This window comes from Barbatula barbatula (assembly GCF_947034865.1).
Source record: "Barbatula barbatula genome assembly, chromosome: 22".
In the NCBI taxonomy this organism is placed as follows: domain Eukaryota; kingdom Metazoa; phylum Chordata; class Actinopteri; order Cypriniformes; family Nemacheilidae; genus Barbatula; species Barbatula barbatula.
Window position 1 is genome coordinate 1,078,261 of NC_136785.1, and position 22,449 is coordinate 1,100,709.

Consider the following 22,449-nt stretch of genomic DNA (forward strand, 5'->3'; position numbering starts at 1 on the left):
CCCCCGCCCTCCGCAGTCACGTCTGCGCGCCGACCGAAGGTCCGCTGCCTGTGGGTCAAGGTCACACTCAGCAGGACATCCAAAACTGTGTGTTTCAGCGGCTTTGATCTGTGCTCACTCACACGCGGGATAAACACGCTCCTTCATTTTGTTTCACATTTAAAAAACAAAACAAGCGCTGCTTGATTTCAAACAAACTGATGTTCTGACGTTGTACAATCATTTGAGCTCGGTTTCCATTTCAGAAGCTTCTGTATTTCTGTCTACGTCTGTGTTTTTGGAAATTCAAAATCGGAAGAGTTTAATGACTTTCGCTTCCTGAACGATTCTTTGTGTTTTTAGGAAGTTTATGTGTAAGTTTAGTTTTTTGCCACATGATGAAATCATTCTTTCACACCAATCTTGCAAACGGTTTGCGCAGCATAAATAAAGCTGAACAATTGGTTCTTCGTTAACAATTTATTTAGTTTAATGCATGTGTTTACAGTAAGTACAGTACACTCGTTCAAGTGGCTGTCCAAGTTTCATTTGTATGCAGAAATTAATTCACTATTTTAACAAGACACAAATAAAACATCAAACACTACGCTGTATGAAAACGGTAGTTTTAAACAAAATTACTTTTACGGTACAAAACTTCAAATTTACAGAAAGAGACTACAAATGTACAAGATTTTTTTTTAAATGTTCCATTACAAAAAATCCTCTTATATTAATTTATTAGCAGGGGTCTTGTTTAATGCTCAGAAATTAAATGACATTTTGAAACACAATCTATTAAAATCTAAATAAACATTGGATGTGTTAAAATCACAGAAATGATCCTTGGGTTTACCACACTGGCTTGTGTTGTTGTTTTTGTGTGACGGATTGTGATGTTCTGTCGTTACGAGGTGGCGCGGTTTCACGTTAGGAGCCGTTATTAACCGGGCGATGAGGAAAAGCAGCCAATTACAGTAATCTCTCTCCACATCTGTGTCCAATCAGAACGAGCCAATCAGCATACAGTGGTTTTGGCTTCAGAGACTCGGTTAAGCAGAGGGGATAGAAAGAAACACAAACCCGAGCGTGTGTGTGTGTGTGTGTCACCGCTGCTCACAGCTAAAGAATGTTCCGTTTCGCTGTGAAATGGAGGGTTGTCAGACTTTAGGGTTTTATTACCCATCATGCACCACTAGTTGTTTCCCAGATCCTGTGATTTGGCCTTTGATGCTTTAACCTCCTGTAATCCTCGACAGAGAGCATTTCCAAAACTTTGATGTTTTATGAGTAAATACAGTGTGATTACAATTTGTCTTGAAATGTATTTTGTGTACTCTTATTCATTTATTGACATAATGTTCAAATTAGTTTGATTGAATTTATGCTAATTTAGGACACAAGCTTGTTGAATGTTGTTTATGTAAACTGACATCATCGTTGTGGTATTGAATATGTGACGGTCTCTCTCTGTGTCTGCAGGTCTTTCCTCCGCTGCAGAATGACGCTGATATCGCACACACTAAAAAGCAGTTTCGCAGACGCAGAACGGACCGTCGGTGAGTCACGTCACACATCGCTGACATGAAGTTCTGTCGGCGTCGGACGCAGAACGCTGACACGAGACTCGTAAAGCAGAAACACACAGAAGTTTGAATGAGAGCATCGGGCCGTCAGAGACGTTTCTGTTGTGTTCAGAGTCAAACGCACAGTAAATCTCTGCATCTCGCTCGTAATCTTCACTTTGAATCTGAAAAGCGACTTGCGCTTACTTTCTTTCTTTCTAGCCTGGACGTCATCGGAAGGTTGCAGTTCTCAGTTGCTAAGAAACGGCATGAAAAAGAAAATATTTTGGTCTAAACTTCAGTGCAAAAGAAAAGCAGAGAGCAAGAGCGTGAAAGAAAGCAAAACCCCTCTTTTATTTGCGGCTTTGTTCGCTCTGAGAAAGGTCTCGTCATTCGCTGATCTGATGTCTGACTGGATGACTTCAAAGGGCTCAAGCGTTTTGAGGGTTTTATCTGTTCACTTTCTAGTGAAGGGTGTTCGTTTGGGTTTATACAGTTTGTGAATAAAGGCAACCGTCTTGTTTTCTCTGTTAGAGGCCTTTAATGGACGCCTCAAACTGTGGTTTTGCTTGGATGTCAGTTGTGGTGAAACTAAAAGCTTTTTTGGTCATTCAAGACATATTTGCTTAGACAAACATCACCATTGCTGAATCTTTATTGTAGTATTAACTGCATTATATTAGGAAAGAATTCGGCAAGTGTAAGAAAAATTCAAATCCAAATATGCATGGCCTGTTTATTCCCTAGCTGTTTCAGCCTGTGATTTCTGGTATTGGCCACCCACAATGCTTTGCTTTTGCGAGAGAGGACCGCTTCTCTCTCTCTCTCGTTCTCTCTGGTTGTTGAAAGGATAGATTAGTTTGCTGAATAGAGATGTCTTAGCTGTCACATTTATGAGCTGACGAATATTTTGATGACATCTTGTGTACAGAGACACGCACATGTCATGTGTTTGGTGAATAAATCCTCATTAATGACGCGTTGAGTATAAGGAATCAGGGTCTGGATTCACCAGTATAAATTAAAATTCTTCAGATAAATTATAGGAAGTTTGTAAGTGGGATTTCTTAAGAACATCTATATATATATATATATATATATATATATAAGTGACTTATGCTTTATTAATGATTACTCTCACCTGCTCGTGGGGTAACTCTATATATTCATCATTACAATAAACTTTTATTTGTTAGCGTTAGAAAATTATATTTATTCTAACACGTTTTGTGTGTTACTACTCCATAATATTTGTGACCCTCTCTGTTTTGCTTCGTCCCTGAAAAAAACACCCCTTTTTAATAATGAAAGTTAAAGTAAGGGAGCTAATCTTTATCATTATTATATCAATGTAAAAATACCTCAATGGCGGGTAAATGTTCAACACACATCACGTGTGAAACAACCAAACACGTGTGTTGAACATCTTACCTTTTGAGATTTAAGACAACCGTCTTCATTTTAAGATGATTTTTGTTTCGAGAACTTGTGTGATGGCATCAATGAAAGCACATCTCTCGTGACCCCTGTCGTGTGTATCTAGTGTGATGCAGTGATGTGTTCTGGATGTTTGGTTGTGTTTAAATCAGATCGCACTAGCAGGACAGTTTCTCAAAACTGGATTCACAGAATTGATCTGATCTTTGAATGAACAACAGAAGAGAGAGTTTACAAGCACACGAGCGATGTACTTTCTTCAGGGACGATTGATGACTTCATTCAGACAGAATTCATTCCCCTCCATTCACTAGTTCTTTCTCATCATTGCTTTCCGCAGTCTTCATTCGTATAGTAGTTGCCCTCACGTTAGTGTGTGTTTCTCTCTAGTTTTAGTAAACACTTTTTATTTTCCCTGTATGAGTTCATTTATTGTTTCATCCGTTTCACTCATCCTTTTTTTCTTTCTCCTGTTTGTAGTTCCCTCTGTCTGTGTTCTCTTTTTATCCTCCATCCCTCCCTTATTCACACATCATCTCCCTGTCGCACCCGTAGCCGAACTGAGCCGTCCCAGGACCAGCTCACCGTACAGCTGTCAGCTGAGGGAAAGAGGCAAGTGTCCAGGTCAGTGTCTCAAACGGGTCCAGGAATCACTTGTGCTTTGCGATGCTTAATCTTCGCCGGCCGTCGGATCAGAACTCGACTCATAATGCTGAAGTTCACACCAAAGCTGTGTGGATCCTGTCGATTTAGTATTTTATTACTGCAACATTATGAATGAACAATGGTTCACCCAAAAATAAAAACTGAGCACAAAGAGAGATATTTGGAAGAATGTTGGCAATTTGCAGTTCCGGGACCTCGTTCACTACCATAGCAGGAAAAATGTAAATGCCAGTCAATGGTGACCAGAACTGTTTGCTTTCTGTCTCATTTTGTGCAGCGGTAGTGAATTGCTAACATTCCTCCAAATATCTTTCTTTTTGTTCAAACAGGTTTGGAATGACGACAGAATTTCTTTTTTGTGTGAACTGCCCCTTAAAGGTGCTGTAAGCCATGTCGGGTGTTTCAGTTTTTTGCATGGCACGACCTGTTCAATCCCACGGTCCTTTGTGGCGTTTTCTACCTGTCAATCAAAGAATCCGTCTCACAAGAATCACAAGCCTTGTGATGTCACAGAAGAGTTTTCTATCTAGAAATCCTTTACAGCACATTCACGGAGAAGCATCTGAATGACGGCTGTTAAAGTGGGAAGATTTTACATTTGGTTTGGCGAATGATCAAACCCGCTTTTGTTTGACTTTCCCTGATAAACAGAAGTGAAGGTTCATGGGCAGAAATGATGTTGTGGATGTGCTTGAAGTTTTGAAGTTAGTGGTCCTGCCATACATTCTCAATGTGAAGTTGTTTAGGTTTGTTTTCACAGTAACTGGAAGATGTTATGAGTTGTGTTTGGTAAGGATCTGTAGCTCAGGGTTTATCTGGGGTAAAACAAACACACGGCTTACATAAGAGCTTTTCTCTGGGAACTGTGTGTGTAAATGAGAACTGGGACGGCGGGTGTGGACAGTATTGAGTCAGTTTGTGAGGAGCACTCGAGTGCTCTTTTAAGTGTGTCCCGATGAGAGCCGGACAGATTAGAGAACACACGCACACTCACGGTGGAGAGAAGCCAAGAGCGGGCGGACTGGAACAACATCTCCTGTTCAACACTCGTGTCAACTTGTGTCTCGAGCGAAACATGACGCGCGTGACTGTGAGCTCATGAAACATATCAAGAACATGTGTGTGTCTCACGCTTCATTACACATAACAAAAATATTGAAATATAAAAGAAATCCATGCCCAGGTAAGAAATTGTTGGGAAATGATACGCTAAATGTTATCGGTGGAATATGTTTTGATGCTGTGAAAGGCTGAAGGCGTGTGCGTGTCACGTTGTAACGGGTGGACTCATGTAAACTTGAGGAATGTCACACTCGTCGTGTCCTTCAGTGGGTTTCGCGTGTGTCCCTTAAAATGAACCCCTCATAAAACCCCAGAAGCTCCGGTCAGACGTGACCTCGCCGTGATGTCTTACACTAAAGCTGTCAATCATACAGAAAGACTATCCGCCGAGGGTACAGAGGTCACATTTCTTCACAGTGTTGCTCTTTGATGTCCGTGCTGATGTGTGACATCACCGCCAAGTACATTCACAATAATAAAGACTCACGAGTAACGCTTTCGAAAATGTCTTTCAGGAGACAGCAGCGCCCACCTGGAGGAGGTGGAGGAGCTGGTGTGAAATCCCAGAATCCTCTGCAGCAGCAACAGCCGCCCAATCAGACGCACCATCCCAATGCAGACCACCAATCAGGTGTCATCACTAAGCACGGGGGGTGGGGTTTCCAGAGACAGCAGAACCAGGGCGGGCGTCAGGGCGGCCTGCATCACGGCTACAGCCAGAACCGCCCCTGGCACCAGCATCCAAAACACCAGACGAACAATTTCAGTCAAGGGCCCGACAGGCCCCTGACACGTAATGCCAAAGAGATGGAGAATGTGAAACAGGACGAGCCAGAGCCTCAGATAGAGAGAGCAGTGAAGGACGAGCCGGTGAGAGAGCAGAAGCCGAAGAATGAGGACGATGGAAAGACAGAAGCTGGGAAGATCTGTTTACTGCAGTCCTCTAAAGAGAGACTCCGCAAGAGATTGAAAGAGAAGGTGTGTTCTTGTACATTTTCAATGTAATGTAAAACGTTGTGAATAACTTTCATTCCTGGAGAGCGTGCATCATCATGTCATTTTCTGATTGACAGGAGGATGTTCCCGTGGCGACGGCCGGACCCCAGCAGAACCGAATGGACCGATTGTTAGAGATTCTGAACAGCATGAGAAACAACAGAAGCGGAGTGGAGGCTCAGCTCACCGCGTTCATGGAAGAGGCGCAGAGCTCGGCCGACTCGGAAGAGACTCTGAACGAAATCGTCCACACCATTTATCATAAAGCCGTCAGCGATCGAAGCTTCGCGGCCACTGCGGCCAAACTCTGTGACAAGATGGCTCTGTTCATGGTGGAGGGCACTAAATTCCGCTCTCTGTTACTCAACATGTTACAGGTGAGAATGCCTCCGGTTTATAGTTCAATTCAATGTTTGGTATATATTTGTATGAAGTGCCCTATGAGAGTAAGCAGGCAACGTGATGATCACCCAGAATGGAATTCTGGGTAACGTGCGGCACTAAATGTCACCTGCGCAGAACTTTGTAGTTCCTCTTCTGTGACCTCAGTTTCTCTTTCTCTCTTTCTCATTCAATGTCAAGAAAGATCATTTTGATACGATCGATAATTAAATGTTTAATAAATATGAACAAACATTCTCTCTCGCTGTAAATAATGACAAAATTGTTATATTGGATGAACTGATGTTTTATGATGCAAACAGCATTCATGGTGCAATATTGATTACTACAAAGACATTTTTTACATAACCCTCCAAATCAAAATGATTTGTAAAATCAAAAAGATTACGTGTTTTATTACGTTATTATTGTGTTGTATATATACAGTGTTTTGTTATTATTAGCTGATCAAAACAACTCAACTGCAGTTAGATTAATATTATTTGTACATTTTTTTAATTTATTTAAAACAAATATAGATGCCTTTAAAAAATATCTCCAAAATGAGACTCATTTCCATCATAAGTGCAGTTTTCTTTGTAAAGCCTTCAGAGAGCGTGTCAAATGTGTTCTCTGTGGTTCAACTTGTGTTCAACCCGAAACGTTCTTTTACAACATCAGCTCTCTTGCACACACACACACACACACACCGCTGTCTGTCTTTGTTCGTCTCAGGTCAGACTGTCTGTACTGTGGTGTCGGCGGTGAAGCTGCAGTGTTTTGTCATTGTTTTTAGGAAGTGAGTGTTCGACTAATTTCTCTTTGTGGGGTTTGACATCAGAACTTCATCCCTGTTTCTTCCGCTTCGCAACACGCAAACACACACACAAACACACTGCAATCTCAAACACCAAATGATGCCAAATCAATTCATGAAAATGATTTCCTAGCTTCAGCTCTCAGCGTTTCTTTGCGTATTTTAAAGCCAGCGTGACTGTTGGTCCTCGTGTAAACCGGCTCTCTCTCACCCGTTTGACGTTTGAGCAGACGCTGTTCCAGACGCTCTGACAGGATTATGTAATTGAGCTGCGGCCACGAGAGGACACGTCTGCGCAGACGCAGACCACCTGCAAACAGTTGTGTGTGTGTGATTCAGAATATCAATCCACTGTGTGATGTTATTTTGAGGATAATTGTCTCTTACTGTGTATTGTTCTTGCTGGTAATATTTCAAGGTAGTATAGTTTGTTATCCGAGCAATAATGTATTAAAGTAACACATTCATTATTTCCTGAAGTGATTTTTTAGTCAAGAATGAAATATATTTTATATTGCCTTGGTGTTTTTGTCTACTCGTCTGACACAATAGCGTCTTCCAATTTCGTCTTTACATTTATCTCTGGTGAATATCAAACTTTCCAGCAAATACAATAAATGTAATGTAATTAATCAGCACATCGAAAATGGTACAAGCGAACCCATCTATCTGTTCTTGTTCTCAGAGACAGAAAGCACGAGGGCAGATTTTTGCACTCGGATGTCTCGCCACTATAAATAATTCAGCGCTCCGTTCATTCCGAAGTCGACAGGTTCGGTGCAGGTTGAGAAAGCTGAAGTCGTGATCATAGTAAAAATCTGTCAGCGAGACCGTATTTGTAGTCATCATAGGGATGCTGTAGACATAGACAAGACGGACTGGATGTGGAGTTGAATATGTGCCCACTGATAAGACGTTCCCAGAATGCATTGCGACAAGCTCAGGCATGAAAATGAATCTGATAAAAACATCTAAACGCCACCTTTTATGTTTCCAGGTGAGGTGTGTGTTCCGTGTGTTTACAGGTCTCTTTCTCTTTGTCTCCAGAGAGACTTCACGCGACGTGATGTGTTGCGGCAGACGGATGTGGAGAGCTGGTTGGGCTTCATTACGTTTCTGTGTGAAGTGTTTGGCACGATGAGAAGCAGCGCTGGAGAGCCGTTCAGAGTGCTTGTGTGCCCCATCTACTCCTGCTTAAGAGAGGTACACGACAACACACAACAACAACACGCTACACAACATTTCAGTTTGCTGTGAAGGTCTCCTTGTGGTCGTTCAAGTCTTCTGGTTCGTTTTGGCATATTTAGTGAAGTGCTACGGTATGTTTTTGTGGTGTTTATGTAAATAAGGGTGTGTTAAGTTGTATTTTTTAAGGATGTGTGAATCAAGTTTATTTAATAGAGATGCTCATTATTTGTACACTCATATTGTCAAAATGATATTCTGTAATCTGATATAATTGAGTATAATTACATAATGATAATGATACAACAATTATTATAACATAACATTTAAATTAAAATGGCCACTTAAATATACTCGATTGTATTGTGTCCTGAAATGTGGATTTCACCTGCTTCAGAAGAGTTTCACTATATCTATAGTTTTAATACGTTTGAGTAATGAGAAATAATCATTTTGAATAATAAAAAGGTGTAATTCTCTCTCTCTCTCCTTCCTATTTCAATGTTATGTGTACTATAAATGCATTAGCTGAGAAAAGTTAAAGAGAAAGAGTGAGATAAAGTGGAATAGAAAACATGAAAATATGTGGTGTACCTTGTTTTATCTTTCATGATTTAAAAAAGGATGTGATTTAAATTTTTGCTTGGTCGTGTTAGCAAAAAAGTTTATCTTAACAATGAAATAAACAAAAATGTCGTATTTTCCTCACAAACTGCACTTTTCTATGCACACACGATGCATATAAGAGTTTCCATCGATCATTTCAGTTTTAGTCTTTGGGTGAGATGATGTTTTGATGTGTTTAACATTAACATCCCGTTCGGCGTGTCCGGACCTGAGCATCCGGAGGTCTTAAGAGACACTCACAACTGGTTTCCACGGCGACCTGTCCCAGGCAGGTGTGAAGTGTGTGTTTGTGGGCGGCGGAGCAGGTTTGATAATTACAGGTGATCCAGATGTCTCCGCTATGAGGGTGTGTTTGTTCTGCATTTGAACTGAAGGGTTGGACTGCTCTTCTCAAACCTTCAGTGGTGGAAAACGTCAGGGTTCGCAGGGCAAACACCCAAAATCTGTTCGTTATTGTACAACATGTAGTTGTGAGATTGTGACGCTGCCAAAGATTCATCGTGAAAAGTTATGATTTTGATATAAGAGAGCTGCATTGTGTGGTGTGGGTTTGTAAGTGCGTATTCATTGCATGTCTAGCAGAAATTCATCATTTTTTTTGTGCATAGTTTTGATATGAGTCAGCAATGCAGAAGGCTTGATTTAAAAACATCTAAGGATTGCGTTTTGGGAAATGACAGAAATATGTGTTTTTGTTATTTATTTCAAGTAGAATTGGGCAGCGTGCATTATATATGTTGGGTTCTGTATGTTATATCATTGAGATGTATTGTTTGTTTATGATTTCTAAAGCGGCGTATATAAAGACTCCATTATAGAAAGAATAGATTATTAAAGAACAGATTGTAGACCCCTTCACAAGAATAACAAACACTTGTCCAGAAGCACTTTCGTTTTGCCTGAAATCTAATTGCCTGACATTTTGTGAACTGTTAAAAGACAGGCGTCGGAGGTTTTTCTGAAATGGTCTGTAGATCACATTATCGAATAAAATAAAGTATAAATGATAGACTTAGTTCTTTTGAAACTGTCAATGTTGGAAAATGAAATATATCCCTTAACTGTAGTTTATTGTGAATCTAAAATATGAATGAGCTTTTTTTAAGGCCTTAAGGATAAAGTTCCAGTTGGACTTGCATTAAGTTTGACACTGAAGGATTTATGGATTCTGTGTGTTATGAGTTTTTTAAATGTTTCAGGTTGTTTCTGTGAGTTCCTGTGGTCTGGTTTGTGTAATGTGAGCTGTGCTCTTGTTCTCTGGGGATGTCATTATGGTGTATATACATCTATGCAGCGTTACCCTGGAGACCGGCATACAGAGACCCCATCAGTAATTACTGGAGACCACCAGGGTTTGAATTCTCCAGACACCTATAGACATCTACAGTCCATCAAACGCTCCAGGCTATGAATTCAGACCTGCGATATCTTTTCCAGAGAGCAGAATCTATTCTATGGAAATGTTGCTGTTTGAAAATCTTCTGGTTGTGCTGGTTTTACAGGCTGACTTTAAAAAAAACGTGGTTGCCTCCATGAAGTGCATTAAAGTCCTTTAACGCACAGCTAGCTGTGGATTATCTCGCTTATACCGTGGTCATTTGCCAAGTTAATGCTGTTATTGATGTTTATAAATATACGTATATGTATTTTCTTCAGTTCATTTTAAATGTAAAAGGGTTTAATGCACACCTTCCAGCCAATCAGAATCGAGTTTTCATATATATATATATATATAATTTGAGTATAATTTTAGATGAATGATTAGCATTTTTGTTATGTTCTTTAGTTGCTTTACTTTTTAAATATTGCTATAGGTTTAAATTAATTTTGAGTTTAGTTTCTCAGATTAATGTTTCAGTTCATTGCAAACATGTATTTTCTCGTTTAGTTTAGGTTTAATGTCAAATGTATTTTGGTGTAAGAAACTTTGATTCTAAGTGTACTTAAGAGGAAGGAGAAAAGGCGTTGCACGGTGTATAATGTGTCCCCTAAAGTCAACAGTGTTAATACACGTCTGCTCCGGTGTACACTGCTCCGGTTTATACACGTCTGACGGTTGTCGGTGTGGTTGTGGTAACGGTTAGTACGGTTATGTTTCAGTGATGTATACTGAGGGTGCGAGTGTGTCGTCCGGTCCGGTGCTGTCAGTTGTGTGACAGTAAGCAGAGCCGCTGGTGTTGTCTTTGATCAGCGCTGTGTGTTGAGCCCCTGCAGCCCCCCGGCTTACAAAGAGCCTTCTGTGTCACTACCTGACTGATTTTCCCGCCCGGCGTTCTGCTTGTTATCTCACTAGATCTCTTCAGACAAACATAGACTCACACTGAGAACTGCCTCCCAAATTACACCCGGGGCGAGAGCTCACAACACACACACATACTGTACACGGGAACAAAACCTTGTTTGCTTATAGATACAAAATCATGTTTTTTTTCTTTCAAATGTGTGTATGCACAGTCAAGTGTGAGCTCAGGGTGTGCCCACATTTACGCTGACTTACATTTACGTTTATACATCAGATCTTCAAATCACTTTTCATATGAAATAGTTTGATTTGTTTATATGTCAATTGAATCGGAAACAAAAATGGATTTTGTTGTATACAGTACGTGCTTTTTGTGTCCACTCGCCTGCAGTAAAGACGTTTTTTTCAGCTCTGTGACATCAGTGAGATATTTTGAGGTAAAAGACAAGAAGGTTTCGACATGAGTGAGTTAAAGAATGAATCTGTGAGCCGCGGATGCCTGGATGTGATTTTATCAGAATTTCACACATTTTGGTCGAAGCAAAAAGCACATTCTTACATCATCATAATGTCTAGTGACACAGTCACGTCCTTTACTGAAAAGAAACCAGACCTCAGGATTATAATACTGCTGTCACAACACTGTGAAACGCTCGGTTACATCAAAGAAGCGATGGAAGTGCATTGTGGGAGAAATGTGGAATGACATTCAAATATTTCATATTTATATTTAGGGAGGTTTATCATTTCTACTTTAAAAACATCTTATTGTTTTTTTTCCTAATTCCTCATCAGTTTGCATTATGCTCAGTTGCAGCGTGTACTGTCTATGTGTGAGCAGTGTGTGCACGGGTGTTTTCAGCAGTGTGTGTTTGTGTATGGATTTGTGTGTGTATGTTTGTGTATGTATGTGTGTTTTCAGCAGTGTGTGTTGTGTATGGATTTGTGTGTGTATGTTTGTGTATGTATGCGTGTTTTCAGCAGTGTGTGTTTGTGTATGGATTTGTGTGTGTATGTTTGTGTATGTATGTGTGTTTTCAGCAGTGTGTGTTGTGTATGGATTTGTGTGTGTATGTTTGTGTATGTATGCGTGTTTTCAGCAGTGTGTGTTTGTGTAAGGATTTGTGTGTGTATGTTTGTGTATGTATGTGTGTTTTCAGCAGTGTGTGTTTGTGTATGGATTTGTGTTTGTGTATGTTTGTGTATGTATGTGTGTTTTCAGGAGTGCGCGTATGTGCATGCGTGCATGTGTGTTTTCAGGAGTGCGTGTATGTGCATGCGTGCATGTGTGTTTTCAGGAGTGCGCGTATGTGCATGTGTGTTTTCAGGAGTGCGTGTATGTGCATGCGTGCATGTGTGTTTTCAGGAGTGCGTGTATGTGCATGCGTGCATGTGTGTTTTCAGGAGTGCGTGTATGTGCATGCGTGCATGTGTGTTTTCAGGAGTGCGTGTATGTGCATGCGTGCATGTGTGTTTTCAGGAGTGCGTGTATGTGCATGCGTGCATGTGTGTTTTCAGGAGTGCGTGTATGTGTATGCGTGCATGTGTGTTTTCAGGAGTGCGTGTATGTGCATGTGTGTTTTCAGGAGTGCGTGTATGTGCATGTGTGTTTTCAGGAGTGCGTGTATGTGTACGCGTGCCTGTGTGTTTTCAGGAGTGCGTCTATGTGCATGCGTGCATGTGTGTTTTCAGGACTGCGTGTATGTGTATGCGTGCATGTGTGTTTTCAGGACTGCGTGTATGTGTATGCGTGCATGTGTGTTTTCAGGAGTGCGTGTATGTGTATGCGTGCATGTGTGTTTTCAGGACTGCGTGTATGTGTATGCGTGCCTGTGTGTTTTCAGGAGTGCGTGTATGTGCATGCGTGCATGTGTGTTTTCAGGACTGCGTGTATGCGTGCATGTGTGTTTTCAGGAGTGCGTGTATGTGCATGTGTGTTTTCAGGAGTGCGTGTATGTGTACGCGTGCCTGTGTGTTTTCAGGAGTGCGTCTATGTGCATGCGTGCATGTGTGTTTTCAGGACTGCGTGTATGTGTATGCGTGCATGTGTGTTTTCAGGACTGCGTGTATGTGTATGCGTGCATGTGTGTTTTCAGGAGTGCGTGTATGTGCATGCGTGTATGTGTGTTTTCAGGAGTGCGTGTATGCGTGTATGTGTGTTTTCAGGACTGCGTGTATGTGTATGCGTGCATGTGTGTTTTCAGGAGTGCGTGTATGTGTATGCGTGCATGTGTGTTTTCAGGAGTGCGTGTATGTGTATGCGTGCATGTGTGTTTTCAGGAGTGCGTGTATGTGTATGCGTGCATGTGTGTTTTCAGGAGTGCGCGTATGTGCATGTGTGTTTTCAGGAGTGCGTGTATGTGCATGCGTGCATGTGTGTTTTCAGGACTGCGTGTATGTGCATGCGTGCATGTGTGTTTTCAGGACTGCGTGTATGTGTATGCGTGCATGTGTGTTTTCAGGAGTGCGTGTATGTGTATGCGTGCATGTGTGTTTTCAGGAGTGCGTGTATGCGTGCATGTGTGTTTTCAGGAGTGCGTGTATGTGTATGCGTGCATGTGTGTTTTCAGGAGTGCGTGTATGTGCATGCGTGCATGTGTGTTTTCAGGACTGCGTGTATGTGTGTTTTCAGGAGTGCGTGTATGTATATGCGTGCATGTGTGTTTTCAGGAGTGCGTGTATGTGTATGCGTGCATGTGTGTTTTCAGGAGTGCGTGTATGTGTATGCGTGCATGTGTGTTTTCAGGAGTGCGTGTATGTGTATGCGTGCATGTGTGTTTTCAGGAGTGCGTGTATGCGTGCATGTGTGTTTTCAGGAGTGCGTGTATGTGTATGCGTGCATGTGTGTTTTCAGGAGTGCGTGTATGTGCATGCGTGCATGTGTGTTTTCAGGACTGCGTGTATGTGTGTTTTCAGGAGTGCGTGTATGTATATGCGTGCATGTGTGTTTTCAGGAGTGCGTGTATGTGTATGCGTGCATGTGTGTTTTCAGGAGTGCGTGTATGTGCATGCGTGCATGTGTGTTTTCAGGACTGCGTGTATGTGTGTTTTCAGGAGTGCGTGTATGTATATGCGTGCATGTGTGTTTTCAGGAGTGCGTGTATGTGTATGCGTGCATGTGTGTTTTCAGGAGTGCGTGTATGTGTATGCGTGCATGTGTGTTTTCAGGAGTGCGTGTATGTGTATGCGTGCATGTGTGTTTTCAGGAGTGCGTGTATGCGTGCATGTGTGTTTTCAGGAGTGCGTGTATGTGTATGCGTGCATGTGTGTTTTCAGGAGTGCGTGTATGTGCATGCGTGCATGTGTGTTTTCAGGACTGCGTGTATGTGTGTTTTCAGGAGTGCGTGTATGTATATGCGTGCATGTGTGTTTTCAGGACTGCGTGTATGTGTATGCGTGCATGTGTGTTTTCAGGAGTGCGTGTATGTGTGTTTTCAGGAGTGCGTGTATGTGTATGCGTGCATGTGTGTTTTCAGGAGTGCGTGTATGCGTGCATGTGTGTTTTCAGGAGTGCGTGTATGTGTATGCGTGCATGTGTGTTTTCAGGAGTGCGTGTATGTGCATGCGTGCATGTGTGTTTTCAGGAGTGCGTGTATGTGTATGCGTGCATGTGTGTTTTCAGGAGTGCGTGTATGTGTATGCGTGCATGTGTGTTTTCAGGAGTGCGTGTATGTGTATGCGTGCATGTGTGTTTTCAGGAGTGCGTGTATGTGTATGCGTGCATGTGTGTTTTCAGGAGTGCGTGTATGTGTATGCGTGCATGTGTGTTTTCAGGAGTGCGTGTATGTGCATGCGTGCATGTGTGTTTTCAGGACTGCGTGTATGTGTGTTTTCAGGAGTGCGTGTATGTGTATGCGTGCATGTGTGTTTTCAGGAGTGCGTGTATGCGTGCATGTGTGTTTTCAGGAGTGCGTGTATATGCATGCGTGCAAGTGTGTTTTCAGGACTGCGTGTATGTGTATGCGTGCATGTGTGTTTTCAGGAGTGCGTGTATGTGTATGCGTGCATGTGTGTTTTCAGGAGTGCGTGCATGTGTGTTTTCAGGAGTGCGTGCATGTGCATGCGTGCATGTGTGTTTTCAGCAGTGTGTGTGCGCTCATACTTGTTTTCAGCAGTGTGTGTGCGCGTACATGCACGTTTTCAGCAGTGCGTGTGTACATGTTTGTTTTCACAGGGTTTGTGTGCATGCTTATTTTCGGCAGTGTGTGTGTGCATTTGCATTTTCAGCAGTGTGTGTGTGCGCATGTTTGTTTGCAGCAGTGTGTGGACGTGCATGCACGTTTTCTGCAGTGTGTGTGCATGCATGTTTTCAGCTGTGTGTGTGTGCATGCACGTTTTCAGGTGTGTGTGTGTGTGTGTATCTGCATGCACATTTTCAGCAGAGTGTGTTTGTGTGTATGAGTGCTCGTTTTCAGCAGTGTGGGTGTGCGCATGTTTGTCTGCAGCATTGTGTGAGCGTGCATGCACGTTTTCTGTAGTGTGTGTTTGCATGCATGTTTTCAGCAGTGTGGGTGCGTGTGTGCATTCACGTCTTCAGCTGTGTGTGTGTGTGTGTGTGTGTGTGTGTGTGCGCGTGCATGTTTTCAGCAGTGTGTGCGTGCGTACACGTTTTCAGCAGTGTGTGTGTGTGTCTGTGTATGTGTGGACGTGCATGCACGTTTTCAGCAGTGTGTGTGTTTCTGTGTGTGTGTATGTGTGCGTGCATGCACGTTTTCAGCAGTGTGTGTGTCTGTGTATGTGTGGACGTGCATGCACGTTTTCTGCATTTTGTGTGCATGCACGTTTTCAGGTGTGTGTGTGTGTATCTGCATGCACATTTTCAGCAGAGTGTGTGTGGGTGTGGGTGTGTGTGAGTGTGAGTGCATGTGGGTTTTCAACAGTTGCTGGCATCTGTCGGCTGGTGGTTTCTGAGGGAAAAGTGAAATGAAAGAATGATCTGTATGAAGGTGTGTGTTATGTATATACGGCTGAATTAACAGCAATGGCTGTTCAATCACATTTTTCCCTCCTGAAATATTTGTGTATTATGAAGTTGTATCTGTCGTCCAAGTTGTGCTGGTTTCACGTCGGGTCACCTCGGTTTAATATTTAATGTAACTGTCAGAATTGTACATTTTCTGATTTTATCTGTTCAGTGCTGGGCATTAAGCTCAACAAAATAATTGATAAATGTCATTTTTTGGATTTGTGATGGTCTCTCTTGAGCTAACTGTTCTCTCTCTCTCTCTCTCTCTCTGTGTGTTTAGCTCCTTGAGTCTCCTGATGTGAAGGAGGATGCTGTTTTATGCTGTTCAATGGAGGTATGTTGTTAAAACTCGTGTCAAACTGTAGAGTGTGGTCCTTTCCTGATCCTGCCCCCCTTCTCTCTCCCACATCACTTCCTGTCCTCTCTCACACTATGTTATGTAGATAAAAGCTAAATTTGGTCAGGTGCATCATCAAAAGTCTGACATAAGTTTGGCTCTTATAGTATTCACTTTTTATGTACCGATGAGTCATTGTAATAATAGACTCCCTAATCAACTTATGATGAATAAATAGCCGATAGCAATGAACGATGTCTGATATCAGTTAAGAGGGCAAATGTTTTGGCTTTTCAGGATTCAAGGGTACGGCGGGGCTGTGTTTGGGGTTTTAGATGCAAATGTTGAGAAACGCTTTAGTTCTGCTACTAGTCAAGACATCGGCTCTGTGTGAGCAAGTTTATATCGATCACGATGGAAGAGGATCAGAAAGTCCTCTGAAAGTATTGGTTGTTTCACATGTGACGTGTGTTGTATTGGGCGAGAATCATAATTTTGAGGTTTACTTACGATTGAGGAATTTCTATTTTGATATCATAATGATAAGGTGCTTTTAATATCATTCTGGGACAAATTGACTCGAAACGGAGAGAGTCACAAGTATTATGCCGTGGTAAACCACAAGAAGTATTTATTATAATGAGTATATTTGTATTCTTGCTAACATTTAATTCTTGCCAACACATCACATGCTAATATGCAGTATATACGCTGTATATAGGCAGTATTACAGTATATGTTAGAAAGCAATGTTTTTGTTATACACATTAAGTTAATTAGATTAACTGTTATATTATTTTATTCTTACGACAAAGATTACAATGTTCTTATGAATTATTTTAGGACGTTTTAAGAAATGTTTGAGAATCGCACTTAGGAAAATTTTTACGAACGTCATATAAATAATTCATTATATGAACAATCTTATGTCTTGTTTTCGTGAATCTGTCCCCAGATCTCCAAATCTATGTTCCTCAACACAATGCACAATTCATCTTTTGAATCGTAGATTTTCTTCTCTTTTTTTATTTTCGCAACTGTCTACATTGAACATTAGTGTTACCCTTTTTTAATCGAGTTGATTCGTCATTGTACAGCCCTGATGCTTATAGTGCGTTATCAAAACATTCCAGTCAGGTCAGCGGCATCTTAAAGAGCGTTTGACCTCCTGTCTGCAGAAACAAACACAGACCATCAGACCTCCATCACAGCTCATGTTTGTCTCCATCCAGCGAGTAAATGAGTAGATGTCGTATCAGTCAGACAGACTGCCTCCATCTCCTCTCTCTTTGTCTCTTTCTGTCTCTCTCTCTCTCTCACACACAGACCAGCATCTGTCTCTCTCCCCCTCCCTGCAGTTGACCTCTGACCCCTCCTCTGGCTTGAGTGTGTCTTATTTCCTCTCGTCTCGCTTCAGTGTATCTGGCTTAAAAGAAAATTTGGTGTTATTCTCAAATAAATGAATGTCCTGATGTCGTAGCTCCAGAGCACCGGACGCTTGTTGGAGGATCAGCTGCCGGAGATGATGACCCAGCTGCTGGCCGCCGTGAGGGATAAAATGTTGTGTCCGTCCGAGTCCCAGCTGACACGTTCACTTCTGATGGAGGTCATCGAGCTCCACGCTCACCGCTGGAGCCCGCTGGAGGCGCTGACCACCGCTTACTACAACAGAACCATCCAGAAACTCACAGCGTGATGGAATCGTGACGGCCATGCTTACGAGTGCGCAACCATCACAATAACTTTCAAACAAACCACTGGAGGCCACGGACACGCTGTATGGCCGCAGAACACGCATACACACGCCAACAGACAGATGACAGAAACACGGATGAGAGGGGCATTATGGGATGGGGGTTGGCCAAAGGGTCAGAGTTCAAAGGGTAAAATATGCAGATGGAAATGAATATGTATTTATTTTCACGTCAGACCTGCATATTCATGAGTAAATCCAGACATATGGACTGGAAACCAGACGGTCATTACACACGCAGACAGACAGTCGGTCGGTCGGTGTGTGTGTGTGTGTGTTTTAAAAGCGTCAATGAAACGGAATGATTACAAAAAAGATGTACGGTGCACATTTCACAGCAAAAGCAAAAGAAATGTGTTATTTTAAAATAGGAAAATGAAGCCTGAATTTTGTTTCTCATGGTTGCAATGCTTTTTTACCTTACTTATTTTTTATATTCAGATCATTCACAATGGTACTGTAATGCAGTAATGTTTTACTGTTCACATCAAATACTTTTATCATTTTATAATCATATATTATACGTTTTATTATGAATAAATTAAAGACATATATTTTTTTTCAGTACAATAATGAGAATGAGATTTCTTTTGTTAATAATAGTTAAGATATTGTAATGAAATATTTATGTTGTGATGAAAAACCTGAAAAGAGAAACCGGCTTAGTTTTTGTTTTGAAAAGAATAATTTTTCATTTCTTCGATGATTTTGTCGTAAAATGTGGCATCATGACATCTTCCCTGTGATTCGTCCTCACAGCGATGAATTATTAAGCAAAGGGCAGTACAGGTTGAATCTCCAGACAGTTTAGAAGCCCGGGGGCTGAGCTCCATCCATCCATCCATCCAAACCCCTCGGGTGTTAGGAGCACGCCATCGCCCCACAGGGGTGTCCAGCTGGGGTCACATCAGCTCCAAAGAACTAGACCTTCTTTTGTCATAGACCCTCACACACGGCAGATGGCTGCAAGACTCTGAAAGGCTTAGACACACACACACACGCACACAGATCTTCCTCCAGTGTGTGTTTGTGAGGTTCAACAGAAAGTGATCTGATTCTCCACATGATCTATCAGATCTCTTGAGTTTTCTGTTTTGTTTGTTGTTGTTGTTGTTGTTGTGGGCCACGTCCACTAGCGGCCTCTCGTCCCTGTTTATAATGTGTTATAGTGTCTTAATATTATGCATCGTTAATGTTATTATTTTTTCTTTTATTGCATTTTTTATAAAGAACGTGTGTTATAGGCCTCATTCATGTGTGTTAAAGCATTAGTGAGTACATTTTTTGAAAAATTCAAAGCAACGATTTGAAAAGAATGCTTTTACAAACTAATGTGCAGAACAGATTTCTATGGAAATTGTTGATACATCCATTTTTATTGATTTTTATGACAATATTTTATTTTTCTGGTATTTAATGTTGTTTATGTATAAGCAATTTCGACAGTAATGCTGTTTTGATGAATGAGGTCCAGTGTTTTAGCCGTAGATCCGTTGCACAGGATTCATTTTGTTTTGCACTGTTTTAAGGCGGTTGCTTTAAAAAATGGGAGAGAGAGAAATGTGTATGTTAAAGCGACATGGGTTGTAGAAGATTTTGAATGTTAAACATTTCTCGCTAGGATGAATTTTAGATTCTAAATGATTTTGGGAGAAAACAGTGGCCTTCAAACCCATGTGCGTTTAATGTTGAATCTTTAGTTGGAGATTGAAAGAACAGAGGAGTTTTTTATTGCCCTGCGGCGTTCGGCTTGCTCAATAGAAAAATATAAAAGATTACGCATGAATGAAAATTAAATTGGCTGTTAAGTATAAAAGCCATTTGCCGTGGTCGTTCTATTTAACCATTAAACCATTTACTTTTAACAAATTTGATGGTGATAAAATCTTTTAACATTATATATAAAGCTATTAAGTGTCGATTTCTCTGGCTTTGGTGACTGTGTGCATTATGATATTGAGTTAACACAAGCCAGTCATCTTGTTCTATATAAGCTATATGTAATCTTGTAAACGGCATATGAATATGGAACATAGGAAATGTTAGTTGGTGGCCTCCAGCTATAGTGAATTATTGAAGGAAACACGAGCAGAACCTCAGACGTTCTGGCAGCTTTGGACTTTTCTGTACGTTTTGTCTTGCATCAAGAATCTAAATGTGAAGAACGCACACTTACAAAAACACGCCGGGTCAAACTTCACCCCAAAATTACATTTTGCATAAAAGACCTAAAGCCTGATTTTCGCACAACGTTTGACATTTCTATGACAACGTGCCATGAGATTCTCATGACCACAATGTGATTGTATGTTTTACATTGTTCTCTTATATTCTCTTTATTCCATTTTTTATTTTCTGATTAAAACACAGTTCTTCATGTATTGTACTATAAATTAAAGGTTGAATATTACCGTAATGTAGGAACACTTTAGCATTCTTCTCATATTTGGGAAATCGTTTATTGTTTTAATAAAAATGTGTCAATGGCACCATAACAGGCTTTTCTTTAGCAAAATGTAATTTCATGATTTTGGGGTGAAATGTAACTATGTAAGATTCACCTGTACAGAGTGATGTCATACACACACACACACCGTGTATAACACATCTTTGTGAGTGTGTGTTTTTAAATCATAAGTTCATTGTTGTTTTTATATTTTTGATCTGGTATGGATCTGTTTGCGGGTGATGTTGACAGGGTTTTAAGGTCGTGTTTTAGGCTCTCTCGTACCCTTTGACCCTTTCAGTGTTGTGAGCCGTCAGACTGTTGAATGCATCTTCTAGAGCAGGTGTGAGACCTCTGTCAGCTGAGCCGACTGTAGATTTGGGCTTATTAAATGATGTCAGTAGAATGTTTTTATGCAAATGAAAATAAATAGAGAAGGGGTGTTAAATGGAGTACTTGCGTTTTGAATGGTTCTTACTTGGTTTATATTTCTTTTGTGCCCGCATCTGTAAGGTTGGAATTGATGTGATTGAGTTGTCATCCCAACTACCAGATTTATGTTCTGAAGGGTTTTCTGATTTTCTGTTTTGAGGGAATGTTTTCTTAACCTTCATCTAAAATCCGACTTACATTTTCATAACATTTCAACTTTATTTGTTTTAAAAACCTACATGAATTATTTTTTGTTTTTTATTGTGCATTCCATTGAATATCAATCAAACTGCAGTTGTTTTTTATTTTAAGTCATAATAACTTAAAAATATACAACTAACTAACACAAGAAAAACATGATGACATAATAAAAAACAAGACACTTGAATAATAGCAAAACAGAGAATCTCATTTTGGAACCAAACTCTTCATTTACACTGAAATGTTCTCTTGCCGTTTATCAAGCAGCTTAAGGTCTAAAACAGTGTTTTATGAATGAAAATTATTCAGCTAGTTTTATTTTTGCTCTTTGTCAAAAACTTTAGTTTAAAATGATAAGGTTCTGTCTGCATCTTGATCAGTTTTGCAATGTTGAACGAAACCTTTGTGTTTTCAAAAAAAGTCACACATTTATCACACATTTAAAAATGTATTTCAAGTGAAGTTTATAAAGTTAAATTATCATTACTCATCTATGCTTAAGTAGTGTTATTTCCACTTATGTAAACATTATATTATAATGTAAACTACTACACAATATTATGGATGTTATTAGCGATGTACCCAGATGTAAACTGTTTGTGTGTGTTTATGCCTCCCATCCCTGTCCATCCCCAAGGTTGTGATAAATTGTCCGTGTGTGTGTTGACACACACACACACACACACACACACACACAGCTGGGTGCTCCCAGCAGCTGCTACACACACAATTCTGACAGCTGTTCAAAAAGCAGCTACCTGCAGTGAGAAAGTGTGCTTGTGTGTGTGTGTGTGTCTGCGTGCGTGTGCGTGTGTGTCTGCGCGCGTGTGTGGGGGGATATGTACTGTGTATCTCACAATAGCCCATGATATATACTGCATTACTCTTTACTGGGTCATTCTATGAAACTGCTTTATTCATTTGAGTTCTTTCATACCATTACCACCAGAAACAAATGTGCAAACTCAGAATCTGAGAAAATGTAACAGACGAGCAGAAGTTGTTACACAGTTTAACATTCAGTGGTTTCTTCAGATATCTTGTGATTGTCTCTCTCTCTCTCAAGGAACCGAACAACCATCGGGCCCACATCCTGCCCCTGCCAACCAGGAAATGATGTCATGACCTGTTCACTTCCTGAATGAACTGTTTGATGACTCTGTTTTTCTGTCACATAACTTCTTGCCGCCGCAGCCAGGAATTCTCTCTCTCTCTCTCTCTCTCGTTAGTTTTTTCTCTTTTGCTGTTTTTCCTACTTTCATCTTCTCAGCTCATCCGCCCCCATCCTCCGCTCGGGCTTCTTGTTGTAAAGCCAAACCCCTTCGTTTCCAGCCAAACCTTATCTGTGTCCAAACCA

The 22,449-nt window shown here is 40.9% G+C and overlaps 1 protein-coding gene across 1 annotated transcript in view; it reads left to right on the forward strand.

Annotated features, from left to right (window-relative positions):
- The window catches only part of ctif (CBP80/20-dependent translation initiation factor), a 32,627-nt gene extending 11,045 nt beyond the window's left edge, over positions 1-21,582 (forward strand). The window contains exons 3-9 of the mRNA XM_079487012.1: positions 1,462-1,538; positions 3,462-3,605; positions 5,225-5,687; positions 5,783-6,082; positions 7,951-8,106; positions 16,204-16,257; positions 17,741-21,582. Of these exons, the coding sequence (XP_079343138.1) occupies positions 1,462-1,538; positions 3,462-3,605; positions 5,225-5,687; positions 5,783-6,082; positions 7,951-8,106; positions 16,204-16,257; positions 17,741-17,956 (1,410 nt within the window). The 3' untranslated portion in view covers positions 17,957-21,582. The remainder of the gene's footprint in view (positions 1-1,461; positions 1,539-3,461; positions 3,606-5,224; positions 5,688-5,782; positions 6,083-7,950; positions 8,107-16,203; positions 16,258-17,740) is intronic.
- Positions 21,583-22,449: the final 867 nt, after the last annotated feature.